We start from the raw sequence: 16,051 nt of genomic DNA, 5'->3' as shown, positions 1-16,051 counted from the left end.
GAGGCAGGAACCATACATAGTTTTAAGAGGTTTCGTACATTTTATGGAGCAGGGCGATAGAGGACCTAGTAGCGATCAGTGAAGAGGAGGGGCCAGGAGTTATGACTCGACCCCTGCAACCACAATAGGTGAGCGCAAATAGGGGAGCACACACACACACACACACACACACACACACACACACAACACACCACACACACACACACACACACACACACACACACACACACACACACACACACACACTACAGGCCTAGTGTCTAATCGACATGTGCCTAGGACAAAATGGTAACTAACACACACACACACACACACACACACACACACACACACACATTCATTTGTGAGTGAGTTATCTCCGACTTCATTGATTTTATCGCATCCCAGCATAATGTGCCGCGGTAAATTAACCACGGCCCAAAGGATGAGTATGGGATGCATATTGCAGCTCTTCAGCTCACATACACGTACATGCACACACGCACGCACACACACACACACACACACACACACACACACACACACACACACACACACACACACCGATAAAACAGGCCTAGTGTCTAATCGACATGTGCCTAGGACAAAATGGTAACTAACACACACACACACACACACAACCAGTAACATGCACCACAGGCCAAGTACTGAGTAATGACGTTATCCCAAAGAAATTTATTTTAAGTTTCTTGTATTATTTACTATCCATTGTGGAATAGTTATTGAATACCCATTGTTCATTAGTCATTATAATTTAAAAAATAAAAAAAAAATATATATAGGAAAAGTATTGCTATCGGCCGAAAATGGGGTATCGATATCGGCAAAAATTTTGGTATCGTCCCGTCTGTGTATATGTACTCTTTGTGCATAATATACACATGCATGTATATATCCTGTGTTCTACAGCCTGTGCAGGAAAAATATCGAAATAATCACTGCAATGCTCAAAGATATGAGTAACGTGGAACGGAAATATTGTTGTATTATTAGGCTGGTAGTAGCGTGTGGCCCTCGTGGCCACTACCTGGCCATGTCTGGCTGCTCCTTCGTGACCACCTGGCCATGTATGGTTCTCCCTCATGGCCACCATTTGGTCATGTCTGGCTGCTCCCTCAAGGCCACCACCTGGTCATGTATGGCTGCTCTCGTGGCCACCACCTGGCCATGTATGGCTGCTCCCTCGTGGATACCATCTGGCCATGTATGGTTCTCCCTCATGGCCACCACCTGGCCAAGTATGGCTTCTCCCTCGTGGCCACCACCTAGCCATGTATAGCTACCTGTGGCCACCACCTGGTCATGTATGGCTGCTCCCTCGTGGCCACCACCTAGCCATGTATGGTTCTCCCTCATGGTCACCACCTGGCCAAGTATGGCTTCTCCCTCGTGGCCACCACCTAGCCATGTATAGCTACCTGTGGCCACCTGGCCATGTATGGCTGCTCCCTCGTGGCCACCACCTGGCCATGTATGGTTCTCCCTCATGGTCACCACCTGGCCAAATATGGCTGCTCCCTCGTGGCCACCACCTAGCCATGCACAGCTGCTACCTGTGGCCACCACCTGGCCATGCATGGCTGCTCCCTCGTGGCCACCACCTGGCCATGTATGGTTCTCCCTCATGGTCACCACCTGGCCAAGTATGGCTGCTCCCTCGTGGCCACCACCTAGCCATGCATAGCTGCTACCTGTGGCCACACCTGGCCATGTATGGCACCTCTCAATTTACGATAACCAGCTTGCACAGTAGGTTCCTATTTCTTTCACAGTCCTTTTATGGATCTCTCCCCTTGCCTTGCCACGGCTGGTGTTACTACTACCAGTAGTACTACTAGTAGTAGTGCTACTACTACTACTATATTGCTACTACTGCTATACTGCTACTCCTATACTGCTACTATTACTGCTGCCGCTGCTACTACTATATTGCTGCTACTACTATTACTATACTGATACTACTATTGCTAGACTGCTACCATTACTGCTACTACTACTACTACTTCTGCTACTACTCCTATACTGCTACTACTCCTATACTGCTACTACTCCTATTGCTACTACTACTAAGGGGCACACCCCTTAGGTGAGTACAAGACAATTACTGCTCCAGTCATGCAAGTACTTTAGGTCTGGGGTCTGCCAGTAATTCTAAGCTCAATTCAATGCTGACAGTTAACTCAGCATTCTAATAAGTCTTAAAGTATTGTTATTATCAAGATAAAACGTGGTGAAAATGGTATAAAATACCGACAAGCTGATGAGTAAGACATGTACAACAGTTGGATATATCTATTGCTGAAGTGTTCCGCCTATACGATAAGCTTCTCAGTCAATTATTATTACAATCAAGGGGGAAGCGCTAAACCCGGAGGATTATACAGCGCCTGGGGGGGGGATGTGGAAGGCATTCAGGCTTAATTTGGGGAACTGGAGCACAGATCCAATTCCCTAAATCAAGAGCCCCTCACCAACATCAAGGAACCTTCCTTGAGGGGACTTCTCAGTCAAATACAGAGTATGTATAGGATGAAGGCAGCAGTTCGATCTTCCGTCCATTTTTTCTGCTTATTCATTGTTTCGGTATCCCATTATTTACTGTTCTCTGGAGAAGATGGTAAGGAAAAGGACACTTGAGCACTTAGAATGATTCTTTACAGAAAACCAGCAAGATTCAGGAATGGAAAACCCTGTCATGCAAATTTTCTGGAGTTTTATGACAGAGCCATAGATATAAATCGAGAAAGGCAGGGTTTGGGTGGATTGCATGAAAGCATTTGGTGCAGAACCACACCAGAGATTAGGCCAGAAATTGCACCTGTGTCTAATTCTGAGGGACCGGAGTTCAATTCCCGGCACGAGAAAATTTTTTGTTGGGCGTTTCCTTAAACCTGTTGCCCCTATTCAACTATCAGTACTGAAGTATAAGCATATATGTAAGGCAACTAGTGTGGGTCGCATCCAGTGGAAATGAGACAGTTCTCTATGACGACCTGACTATACTGGGTTATCCTCAGTTATTAATCCTCTGGGTTAATATTCCGGACAGAATCTTTTTTAACAAATGGTTTCTTGACCTCAACCCGAACAAATGCAACGTCATGAGAATTGAAAAAAAAGTACATCAAGGCAGGAGAGAAGCCGCAAGTACTCGACTTAAACTTACAAAATGTAAAAAAATTGATATGAATCAAGCTTTTCTAATACATTTGTTTTCTGAAAAAAACACTCGAAATAGAATAGGAATCCTTGTCGAAGTTTCAGGTGTGAGAGGTAGTTGCAACAGCATAACCTGCCTGCCGGATAAGTCACAATAATTGATCCCGTCGCATTAAAACATTGTGGAGCAAGATAATTACTAGTTCATGGTAGAAACACGGGTGGGCGGAGAAACGGCCATGATTTGCTGTGAGCAGCGAGATGTACAAACACTCAGCTGGGACTAGGCGGTCACGGTGTGTAGCCTGTCAAGGCTTTATACCTGAAAGGTCCTTTCATATAAAGTCTGTTCAAGGATTTTACATACGTGCCCTCTGTGCTCATTCTACAAGCGAAAGCAATAAGTTACAGATCAATTTATATTACTACTCTGAAAAAAAAGTGTACAAATTGTGGAATTTTGAAGACTAACTTTCCTAATCACAATCAACTAACCTACACAACTCTAAGAGTTGAATCATACACATAAAACCATGAAAACTAGTACACATTTTACGTAGTAGCAAAACTGTAGATGGTTCTCCGTTACATAGTTACTGTACAGCAATGTAGTAAGCATAATTAAAAGCGTAGGAGACATCCTATTGTGAATACGCTTTGCTAAACAAAAGAAAATTTCAAGATGTATGGTAAAACCCACAATATATAGAGAGGTGTTCCTCTCGGTGCTTATACATATCAGTCTACTTTAATCCTCACTGAAGAGATTCAAGTAATCTTGATATTAATGTGCAAGTGAGCTGATGTCTTAATGACTCCCAAACTAACTCGCTCTTACGTTCCTACTAGGCTAACATGTTGAGCTTCCTGGAGCATCTTCCACTAGGCGATCCATTTACGCGCCCCGATAAGATCGATAATGATTTAATAAGATAATATGCCTGTCTGATAATATTCATGAGAATTTAATAGGGATGTTTCAGGACACATGCTTAATATATGAGCAGGTTTAGCGCCACAAGTTCGACACCTGATTACATGCTTGTCGGCTGTTATCATTTAATAACCCACCCTCTTGTGCATTTTATATTATATATACAGACTAAAAGAGGGTGCCTGGATATAAAGTGTAGGTTCAGACGAAACTTGAGGGTACATTTACATGGCAATATAGTTGATTAAAGGACATGTAAGTTTGGGTTAACAAATCATTTACAACGAAATTTTGTGAAAGGCTAAATTCGGCGAAGTACTAACCTGATGATGGTTTCATTTAATATATCATTATCATTACAATGTTATCTAAACTCCTGATTAAAATTTTGATGCCTACTATCAACATCAATACGGGACTCAAGAGCCAGGGTCCTGTTTACTAACAAACACTATCAACATAGTACTGTGCCTTCCAGAGAATGCAAGAATACGAAGATCGGCTAAAGGCACCCTAGCACTCTCTGGAAAGGCGTAGAATTAGGGGTGGGGATATAATTAAAGTGTATGCGTATTTGGAAAACAGGGACAAATAAAGAGCGTGTTAAAAATATCTAACCAAGACAGGACTCGCAGCAACAGATTAAAGTTTGAGAAATTTAGATTTAGAAAGGATATACGGAAGTACTGGTTTGGCAACAGAGTTGTAGATGAGTGGAACAAACTTCCAAGTAGTGTCACTGAGGCAAGAACTTTGTGCAGCTTTAAATAAAGGTTGGACGGATAAATGAGTGGGTGAGAGTTAGACCTGCCTAATATAGGTCAGCAGGCCTACTGTAGTATTCCTTCATTCTTGTGTATCTGACCTTACGTTTAAAAAAAAAAAAAAGTTTCTCGCCACAGTAAAACTGATAATACTGAGATTATATTTTTGGAGCTGAAGACAAGCTAGTGATGAACTTAGGTACTTACCATAGGCGACGCAGGTGGGGAGGATACCCAGCCACTTGTCTCTTCTACAGAAGAGTCTGTTGCTGAAGTCTTCGCCCAGTCTGTAGCCAAACTCACACTCATATACAGCCTCAGCGTACTTGTTGTTAGGAGGAGCTGGGTTGGTCACGCTGCACACCAACACATTACAAAATTGTTATAGAAACTGCCAGCTTTAAAATAATCAGCAGTGATAATAAGCAAAGACAACCCGCTCTCAAAATACATCGTTCGTTTTCCAACACGTTTACGTGCGTTAATTTCCGAACGATCCAAGCAGCATATGATAGTGAATAATTATTTTAGGCCAGGCTGCTTTAAACGAAGTTATCCTAAATTTACGCATAGTTTATCTTATATTTACACGTAGCTTATCTTCCATTTACTCCTAATATATCATACATTTACAAGTAATTTATCCTACACTTACACCTGCTTATTCCACATTTACACCTATTATCATGGGGAGCGCTAAACCCGTAGGATTATACAGCGCATGAGGGGGATGCAATGAATTCAGGTTCAATTCAGGGGAAACGGAGCACAGATCCAATTCCCCAGATCAAGAACCTTTCACCAGCGTCAAGGAGCCTCCCTTGAGGGGACATTTACACCTAGTTTATTCTGCATTTACACCTAGTTCATAATCATGGGTAAACACTAAACCTGTAAGGGTCATACAGCACTTGGTAAATGGGAGGCTGTCAGGTTTGATCCGACGAAGGGAAGGGTAGCACCAATTTCTTGAATAAATAACCCATCGGGAGTCTCATGATGTGAAGACTTGTGTGTGGTATGCTGTGACTGGCGTGTGTGTGGTATGCTGTGACTGGCGTGTGTGTGGTATGCTGTGACTGGCGTGTGTGTGATATGCTGTGACTGGAGTGTGTGTGGTATGCTGTGACTGGAGTGTGTGGTATGCTGTGACTGGAGTGTGTGTGGTATGCTGTGATTGGCGTGTGTGGTATGCTGTGACTGGCGTGTGTGTGGTATGCTGTGACTGGCGTGTGTGTGGTAAGCTGTGACTGGCGTGTGTGGGGTATGCTGTGACTGGCATGTGTAGTACGAGTGAAGACTTGTATGTGGCATGAAAGAGGTTGTACGTGTGGTATAAGTGAAGACTTACGTGTGGTATGCTGTGACTGGCATGTGTGGTATGAGCGAAAACGTGTGTAGAATGATGTGACTGGCGTGTGTAGTATGAGTGAAGACTTGTATGTGGCATGAATGAGGTCTTACGTGTGGTATAAGTGAAGACTTACGTGTGGTATGCTGTGACTCTGGCATGTCTGACCCTGGGAGGTGGCAGGTAAAGAGCGTCTACCTCCGAGATGACACAAGACTGGTCCAGCTCTGTGAAGTCGATGTCCTCAGTCTCAACAAACCTAACAGAGGTACATCAAGAGGTAAATAACACACACACAGGTGCATATTTATATTTCACAGGGGCATGTACACCAAGGGGTTAATATCTTGAGATATATACACCAAGAGATATATGTCACAAGGTATATATAGTGAGAGGCTTATATGTATGGATATTATATTAAAAAGTCTATCTCACAAAGTAGACAGACTTTTAAGTGAGGGGGAGGGGGTGTATAGTATATCTTGCAGCCTTAATGACTCACATACGGTTGATAAATTCTAAACCTAAGTTAAAAGCAAAGTTACTTTGTTCAAAGTTTAGTTCGTTTGATATCTTAACATTCGAGATTTTCGAGGGGTTTAAACAAAACATTCTAATATACTTAATGCCACAGAAAAAAACGTTTCTCGTGTAGAATGGGTCTTTTTCCTGGTAATGGTACACAAAGCAAGTAGAGTTCAAGATAAGGGAAGTGACCCTAGGAAAGTGACATCTCACCTGGTATTCTGGGAAGTTCCTCCATCTACCAACAGCCTGTCTTTAGGGTAGCCTTCTGGGAGACCCTCAGGAAGCTCTCCCTCAGTGTTGGGACTCTCATTGTAGGTTTCCATTTCGTCTAGGTAACTGTAGTCGTCGTCTCCGAAATCTTCCTGCGCCACTAGAGTTTCAACAACCTTCTTCTTCTTCTTGCCTTTCTTCTTTTTCTTGTGTTCCCCGTCAAGTGTATCTTTACCTCTCTCGAAATCAGTGAGGAACTCATCCTCAGCGAGGCCTCTGTACGGCGACTCAGGAATGAAATCTACTATGGTGCCTTCTGGTTCTCGTCCCTCAATGGTGTACCGAGGCTCGGGGGCACTATAGGTAGAGTCTTTTGGATAGCCGGTGGAGAGGGGAGGTGTGTCTGTACTTGTGGTGGTGGTGGTAGTAGTAGTTGTGGTTGCTGGGGGTTGTGTCCTGGATGAGTCACTGTCCTCGTCAGAATTTCCAGGTTGACTCTCCCTAGAACGCTTTCCTTCACTCTTCCTCCTCCTCTTCTGTTCTCTAGGTATGCTTAGTAGGACATCGTTAGCGATCTGATCTTGGTTGTTATTTCCTTCACTGGCTGCTATGCTGGGTCCGTCGCTGTTGGTATCCCGGCTATTCAGATCATTTTCTATGAGACCGCTGTTTCCATCGATAATCTTTTTCCTGTCCTTTCCATCTTTCCGTCTGTTTTTACCTAAAGATTTCAAGATTAAAAACTTTTTAAAAATATGATGAGAAAAGAATTCACACGAACAGTAATGATACTGATTTTCTTTCAAAATGACTATATGTAATATTTGATCTCGTGTTCTTCTGATTCTATTGGGCCGCAAAGTTCTGAACAAATTACAGTGGTAATAAATTATTTACCTGTTTATATCTGGTTACAATCTTAATGAGTTATTTATGCAGACATGAATTAGGTTACAAAAAGATTACATTGTATTGTAGCAAGGTATGCTTGTAAAAAAAAGTTTAAGTGGTTATGCGTTATTTACAGAGGCAAAGTCAGGGCATTTTACCAGAATGGTTGGTAATATGCCACTGTCGGTATGTCGGTAATATACTTTGACATTTCTTGAACATTTCTGAGTGAGCTGTCCCTGAATTCATTCATTTTATGGCATTCCAGTACATAACGACACAAGGTGTGACAACTGTCCATCTTGCAGAGTTTTCATTTCGTTTCATCTACATGCATAATTTACATTTAGTTTCATCTACATCTGGTGGTGGTGATTTAACCTCCCAGAGAGACTTGTAACTCAGCCGGAGCCGGGCGGTAGTGACATCCAAGAGTCTGCTTATTTGTTGGATGCACCATAGACACGTGGCTCCTCCTACATGATAGAATGATGATAGATGGACTCACTGGTGTCAGTCTCCCTCAGTTTCAATTCAATGAAGTCTAGTTGAAGTTCTTTTCATGTTATTGGTCTCAAACTGCTGACAGCCCAAGATTGTCATCTACTCCCTTTTAGAAGGCATATAACCTAGTTAATTCATCAATTCTATCGTGCATCTGAAGACCAAAGTGGCACGGAATCTACAGGTGCACTCTGACTCCACTCTCCACAATCCTACCATACTTGTGTCTGGTTTCTGACACAACCATGCCACAATTAACACTCAAGCAAGGAAAAATGTAAATTATGGAGAAGCGGTAAATCCACAGGGGCCATACAGCGCTTGGGGAATGGGAGGCATTCAGGCTTGATCCAAGGAAAGGGAAGATAGCTCCAATCCAATAGATAAAAACACTTTCACTAGTATCAAGCTACCTCATATTTTTTTTTAAGAAAAAAAAGCACAGCAAACCTAAATAGAAGATAAATAAAATAACAGATGAGAAATATCTTCACGCAATAAGGGGCACTAAATATGAATTAGACATTATAGGCAAAGCAAAAATAGAATCAAATGTTCTTCACTGCCACAGTGGTAGAATATATAAATAGGCAAATGATATTACTAGGAAAACAAGGATAACATTCAGAGCACATGACAGGGACGCAAGCAGTGAACAACAACACATGGCCGGCAGCAAGTGCAACACAACACACCACAGTGTGCTCAAAATAATGTGCTACCAGCAATACTGAAGAGAAAGCAAGTTGCAGAACACGCTTTTGTTAGGGCAATGTTTGGATGTGTAATGTATGTGTGTGTGTGTGTGTGTGTGTGTGTGAGACTATTAGTAAGTGGGTGTGTGTTAGACTGTATGTGAGATAGTGTGATTGTGTGTGTGTTGTGTGAGTCTTGTGTTGTGCGAGTCTTGTGTGTTGTGTGAGTCTTGTGTGTTGTGAGTCTTGTGTGTTGTGCGAGTCTTGTGTGTTGTGTGAGTCTTGTGTGTTGTGTGAGTCTTGTGTGTTGTGTGAGTCTTGTGTGTTGTGTGAGTCTTGTGTGTTGTGTGAGTTGTGTGTTGTGAGAGTCTTATGTGTTGTGTGTATACTCACCTCTTCTAAAAGCTGTCCAAGTTGTTCCGCTTCCTAACCACTCTAAGGCTGAAGCAATACTTCCTAACATCCCTGTGGTTCATTTGTGTTTTCAGCTATGCCCTTGTGTTCCTGTTTCCCGTCTCCCGAATAACGTATCCCTGTCCACCCTGTCAATTCCTCTCAGTATTCTGTATGTTATCATATCCCTCTTAGTCCATTTTTCCTCCGTCATCACGCCTAACTCTTTTAATCTTTCTTCATAGCACTTCACCTTTAGCTCCGGAACTAGTCTCGATGCACAAATCTGCACTTTCTCCATTGTCCTGACACACATGATCAGGTGTGGGTTCCATACTGGTTCTGCATATTCCAGTACGGGCCTAACATGTGCCATACAAAGTATCATGAATGACTTCTTGCTTAGCTCTTGAAATATTTTCGAGATGTGTTTGCTTCAGCAGTTATTCGTTGATGTATCTCGAGCGACATGCTCGGTGGAATGCTCACCCCAGGATCCTTCTCCTCGAGTAAAATTTGCAGCTTTTGTTACCCTTTCCTGCACCAAGCCTATACTCAGGCTGCTCTGGGATCATCTTTGTCCATCCTAAATTTTCATACCTTCGCACTAGGGACTAAGCTTTGGCAGCCACTTGTCAGACCAAACCTGCAGCCTTTCAACGTCCATTTGGAGGCTTTCCCGGTCCTCATCTGATTGTATTCCTCTCATTAGTTTCACATCATCTGCAAATGAGGATACATCTGACTCCATCCCTTCCATCAAGTCATTTACGTACACAAGAAATAGTACCATTTCTAGTACTGATCCTTGTGAAACCCCACTTATCACATACATCCATTCCGACACTCCTTCCAGGACAATTACTCTGTTTCCTTCTAAAGTATTCACAGATCTATTGTAGTGCCTTCCCTGTCATTCCTGCCTGCTACTCTAGTTTTTGTCCCAGTCTCTTGAGCGGTACTGTGTCAAGAGCCTTCTTACCTTCTCTGTCGTTTACGCACACGTTCTTTCTAAGTGTTCTACACTCTTCTGATAATTATGATATTTAAGAGGGGAAGGCTAAACCCATAGAGGTTATACAGTGGTCGGGGAATGGGAGGCATTTAGGTTCATTTCCTAGGATCAAGAGTCCATCGCCGGCTTCAAGGAACCTCTCTTGAGGGTCTTCTCCTGATACCTGAAAATCTCCATATCTTTACATAATATGCAAGTCAAGGACACTGACTGTAGTTTAATGTTACCTGTCTGTCCCCTGAAATACTGGGACTACATTTTCTGTCTTCCACACCTCTGACAGTTGCCCTGTGTCGAATGACTTGTTGAAAATTGTTGCTTGTGGCTCACAGTGATTTTCCTTCCTCTTTCAAGACCCACGGAGAAAGATTTTCTGATCCCACTGCCTTCGAGGTACATAGTTCACACAATAGTTTCCTCACCTCTTTCCCTGTTATATGTATTGTGTCCAATAGGCACTGGTGCACTCTAACTCTCTGATAACCACATTTTCTCCTCGACGAAATAGGGAGATGCTAGTCAAAGAGGTAGAGTGCATCAGCGAGTACTGGACACAATGCATACGACAGAAGAAGTGAGGAAACTACTGTGTTGTGTATGTGTATGGTTGTGTGTAATGTGGTGTGTAATGTGGTGTGTGTGTGTGTGTGTGTGTGTGTGTGTGTGTGTGTGTGTGTGTGTGTGTGTGTGTGTGTGTGTGTGTGTGTGTGTGTGTGTGTGTGTGTCATGAAGGTTTTTGTTTAATATCTGACAGTACACTTTCAAAGAACTAAGTTGACTAATACATTTGAGAGAAAGGAGACTTAAAGAACGTTGTTTACCGTTGTTCCTTCCTTGTTTACCATTATTGTTCCGTCTCTCCTTCCTCCTCCTCTTCTCCCTCTTCTGCTTGAGTATCGTCACCAGGTCCTTCCTGCGCTCCTCTACCGTCTGGCTGGCAGACACTCCAGCAACATTTCCACTATGATTGACCTCGTTCAGCGAGCGGTCCTCGTTCGACAAACGGTCCACACCGTCAACAGCCGTCGCCTGTTGTGGCTGATGGAGCCAGCAATAACAAGGACATCAGACGGATGAACGGCACAATACTGCGACTGCAACAAATCACCCTACGGTCTTAGAGTTTCCAAATGAATTTAATTGTACTATGATGCTGAGGGTAATACCAACAACTGCGGTACTGGGACGTTTTAATGGAACAACTTGTACTGGGACAACATTTTTATTAATACAACGTTTTTATCGGTACGTTTTCATTGTGAGGTTTTTACTGTGACTTTACTGGAACAATATTTTTATTGGGACTTTTTTATTGACGTTTCTCTTGGGACAACATTTCGCTCAGGGAAGAACGAAATGTTATCCCAATAAAAGCCTTGCTCTGCATATCATACCTAAACTAATAATAATAATAATAATTTACACACCTCTTCACTTGTTTTCATCTTCCTTCCTTTGCGTTCCTTCCTCTCTCTCTTTTTGTCTCTCTTCTCCTTCCTCTTTCTCTTCCTCTCTTTCTTCCTTTCGAGTCTAGCCAGTATCTCACTGTCTCCCTGGTTGCTAGGCGTGGTGCTAGTAGTAGTGCTAGGCGTGGTGCCAGGAGTAGACTGGGTCTCTGTCACCACTGGTGTGGTCTCTGGGTCTGCTGTTACTGTCGTTGTGTCGCCACTAGATCCATCGACCTCAGCCACATCCGTCGACTCCTGCTGCCGATACACACCAGGAGAAAATGAGGCAGGTTGGCTGGTTAATGGGGGTTTGAAGCCTATCGACTACACGAAGTTCATTAAGGCTGCAAATAACCTGTTACTAATCAGTCAAGAATACTTTAATCTCTTAAATGTCGATTACATCTCAGAATATATACACTGAGAGTCATTCACATCACATAATTTAGCAAAATTAGGTATATCAGCACTGTTTTGGTAATTTATATGAGTTACATAGTGAAAGCACCTAAGTGGTTTATTTCTGTCTTGTATTCCACTACACAGGTTGAGTTACATACAGTACATATATTATAATGAAATCTGCGAGCTTGAGCTGGGAGACTTCATGATATCCTTAAGTATTCCAAAAGGTTCATCAGCTAGGGCAGCTTCAACGTTTTCAATGCAGCAGAGCTGGAGTTACTATTACTTAAGAATTACCGTCCCTCAGGATGGTCTATCCCATACACAGGATAATTCGAATTTTCATGAAGATATCTCCACCATCACAGAACGGGGCAACAAAAACTATACATAACAAAAATATGGGAGGGGGAAGACAAGTAAATGTAACAAAAGTAACGTAAAGGGAAGTTGTATCGTAGCGTGGCATCATAAGAGAACAAAGAAATATTACGTACAGCTGGGTTACTGTCCCATGCTAGGATAAAATAGACTAATGGACTAAAAATTCTCATAATTTCATCAGTAATATTATCGAGGGGGGAAAAGGTACCCAAAGAGTAACTAAATTACATGATATTCTCACTCTGACCCACTATACTTGCGATCCCTCCTCAATATGTAATGGTTATAAACATAATTTTTAAACGGGGTGGATCGGTAGGCCAGCGGAAGGCTTTGGTCAGATGACCAAAAACTCTAGCTGCTGGTCATCATACGACAAAGAGCCGCGTCAGGAAACTCTTGTTTCCTGACAAAACTTACTTAACCTAACCTTCTTCCTCAGTACACCCTGGTGTTGTTCCCCAGTTCCTCTCAAGGCAGCGTTCACTAGCCTGGGCACACCACCTCTCTCCTGTGTCTCCTCTTTTAACCTTCCCTTGTTCACCTAAGCCCTGTCCCCTCAGGTAAAAATAGTTCATGGGGAGATTATCGATCAGATTTTGCCACCGAAGTGGCTAGTTTACTGGGCACCCCATATCCATCCTGTGTATCCATATGCAAGAGCATATGGATACACAAAAGGCCTAGGAAAGTTATAATCTACATTATCCTTCAGGGTACTTGGCTAACATATGAACTTTATCATGAAGGAGTAATCCTGTGAGTGATGGGATCCATAACAATTGTACATTAATTATTTTTTTCCGGATTTTTGAGTATCTATACCTGGATTCTCTAATAAGCATGTTATTAAGAGTCATTATGTGAGTCGAGAGCCTCCAGCGATGACAGAATCAGTAATAATGAGAGTCAAGTTCTGGCATAAGCTAGCTTTAGCGCCATTAAGATGGCAAACAATTCAGTCTGCAGTGTAGACGCCCAGTTAATTCTTATGCCTAACTCAACAATGTTCCTATCGTTCTTAATTAACTAGGGAGGTGGCAACAAGAGCAGGTGCAGCCCTGCCAGTAGATTCCTGCTTAGATCCATTACTGTATATAACTTGTGATAAATTATTACTACCAGTTAGGCGAGAAATTTCTTCTTGAGCAGTTGCTTTAATAAGTGATTGATCGTATAATCAGTCAATGCTACAAATCAAAAAGGTCAGAAAAACAAGTAAAAAAAAAAAAAAGATGGCTCCCACATTTTTCAAGAAGTCAATGGTACAGCACCACGTAAACATATCAAGGTGGCTTTCTGTGTGTGAAACATGTCAATTAAGCTTATATTCATAGACATAAGGATTGTCATTGTTATATGTAAAAAGTTAAGATGCAGATACAGCTTTGTGAAATTTACAACCGATACCAGGGTAAATCAGCGATGCCAAGGTAAATGACAGGTACTAGGATACATATAACTTATATTAACCAACATACGCACCCTCAACACGTTAACAATTCAACTGAAAATTACAGAGGTTCACTCTAGAACCATCGTTACGTCTACTAACCTGCTCCTTGGACTTTCTCCTTGCTGGAGTTTGTGCCTTCTTGTTCTTCTGTTTCCTCTCCCTCCTCTTCTTCCTCTCCCTAATTTCCTGAAGCCTTCTCAATCTCTCGTTCTGACTGTTCTCTACATTACCTACGGTTTCTTCCCTGCTGGGTCTTGTAGCCTGCCCCTTGATATTGTCCTCCTTGAGGCTGTCTCTTGTGGTCGAGGATGACTGGACAATGTTGTAGGCGGTGATGACATGCTGGTCATGTTGATGCTGCTCCTCCAAGGTTGCTGCTACCTCAGACACACTCACCCTGACACACAAAACAATTCAAACCTTTATTCATCTATAATACACCTTTCGCAAAATATTGTCAATATGTAACAAAATTAGTCTTGCTGGTTAATGGTTAGTTAATTGGGTTTAAAGCCTACTGAATACACGAAAGTCACACAGACTCAATATCACCTGTTTACCAGTCATTTTTTTTTTATTTAGCAAATCTGAAAAGATCAGCAGTGTGCTGATATTTATTGTAAATGATAGTTAAAAAAACTAAATAAGAATATTACAACTCTAAAATTGGACACTAAAATAATCTGTTTATAATGAAAGGGAGGGAGGGGGAGAGAGAGAGAGAGAGAGAGAGAGACAGACTCAGTGTAATCACTGCTGCTGGAGTGATGGTAATTCAAGTTTATTCTCTATAAGGGTTACAATGTGGGGTTTACAGGTTTTGGGTATTGTGTGGTTTACATGTTATAAAATACTAATTACAGAGGGGGCCACTAGGACACCTAGCATGGCTAGGTATTTCGAGCAGACTTAGAATAATTCTTAACTTTAAATCCTTACAGATTATGGTATTAAGGCTAAGTGACTACATCATAATTTGTGAGTTTAGCAATGTGAATGATTTTGTTTTGGCACAATACAAAGTGTCTATATTGGAGTATCATAGGCAAACTTATGACTAGTTAGGATTTATTATTTTAAGATTAAGATTAGTATTTCTAGGTTTATAGTCAGTGGGTGAGTGTAACTGTGAACCACCAGGTGGTTATCATGTAGTTAGTTGTCGGGGTGTGTCAGGGAGATAAGATGTTTTCTAACTGTAGTTTTGAAAGTGATGAATGTGTCTGCAGTTCTAGAGTTCTCAGGTAGGATGTTCCAGATTTTAGGTCCTTTGAAATACATTGAATTTTCGTAAAGGTTTAGTCGAACACGGGGAATGTCAATTGATGTACACAATACAGAATGGAATACAATCTAAAAAAAAAGATACCTTATTACCACCAAAAATCTTTGAACATAAATGGGTTACAATCTCTGCTGGAGACAAAATTATCCACACACGTTTCTAATGACGCTATTTAACGAAGTTTATTTAATAATGTTCTGATATGTATTCTGGTTTGTACCCGAGCAACCTAACTTTGCTTAAGTTTACTTAATAATTATTATAATGTTACAGTGTATTATAATTTGCCTAGCATGGTGAGGGTAGGTTGTGGTGGATGGGGTGTGTGGTGGTGGGGGTGAGGGTGGGTTGTGGTGGATGGGGGTGGGTGGGGGTGGGGGTGAGGGTGGGTTGTGGTGGATTGGGGTGTGTGGTGGTGGGGGTGAGGGTAGGTTGTGGTGGATGGGGGTGTGTGGTGGTGGGGGTGAGGGTGGGTTGTGGTGGATGGGGGTGCGTGGGGGTGGGTTGTGGTGGATGGGGGTGTGTGGTGGTGGGGTGAGGGTAGGTTGTAGTGGATGGGGGTGTGTGGTGGTGGGGGTGAGGATGGGTTGTGGTGGATGGGGGTGTGTGGGGGTGGGGGTGAGGGT

General features: G+C 42.4%; 1 protein-coding gene across 1 annotated transcript in view; it reads right to left on the bottom strand.

Moving 5' to 3' along the window:
- The window catches only part of LOC128704202 (uncharacterized), a 396,156-nt gene that overhangs the window by 236,658 nt on the left and 143,447 nt on the right, over positions 1-16,051 (bottom strand). Inside the window, exons 6-11 of the mRNA XM_070091735.1 lie at positions 14,240-14,537; positions 11,875-12,153; positions 11,269-11,485; positions 6,950-7,670; positions 6,345-6,467; positions 5,065-5,213 (exon numbers count right to left, since the gene is read on the bottom strand). Coding sequence (XP_069947836.1) covers positions 5,065-5,213; positions 6,345-6,467; positions 6,950-7,670; positions 11,269-11,485; positions 11,875-12,153; positions 14,240-14,537 — 1,787 coding nt within the window. The remainder of the gene's footprint in view (positions 1-5,064; positions 5,214-6,344; positions 6,468-6,949; positions 7,671-11,268; positions 11,486-11,874; positions 12,154-14,239; positions 14,538-16,051) is intronic.

This window comes from Cherax quadricarinatus, chromosome 37 (assembly GCF_038502225.1).
Source record: "Cherax quadricarinatus isolate ZL_2023a chromosome 37, ASM3850222v1, whole genome shotgun sequence".
Taxonomy (NCBI): Eukaryota; Metazoa; Arthropoda; class Malacostraca; order Decapoda; family Parastacidae; genus Cherax; species Cherax quadricarinatus.
This window is presented reverse-complemented; position numbering and strand designations above follow the sequence as displayed.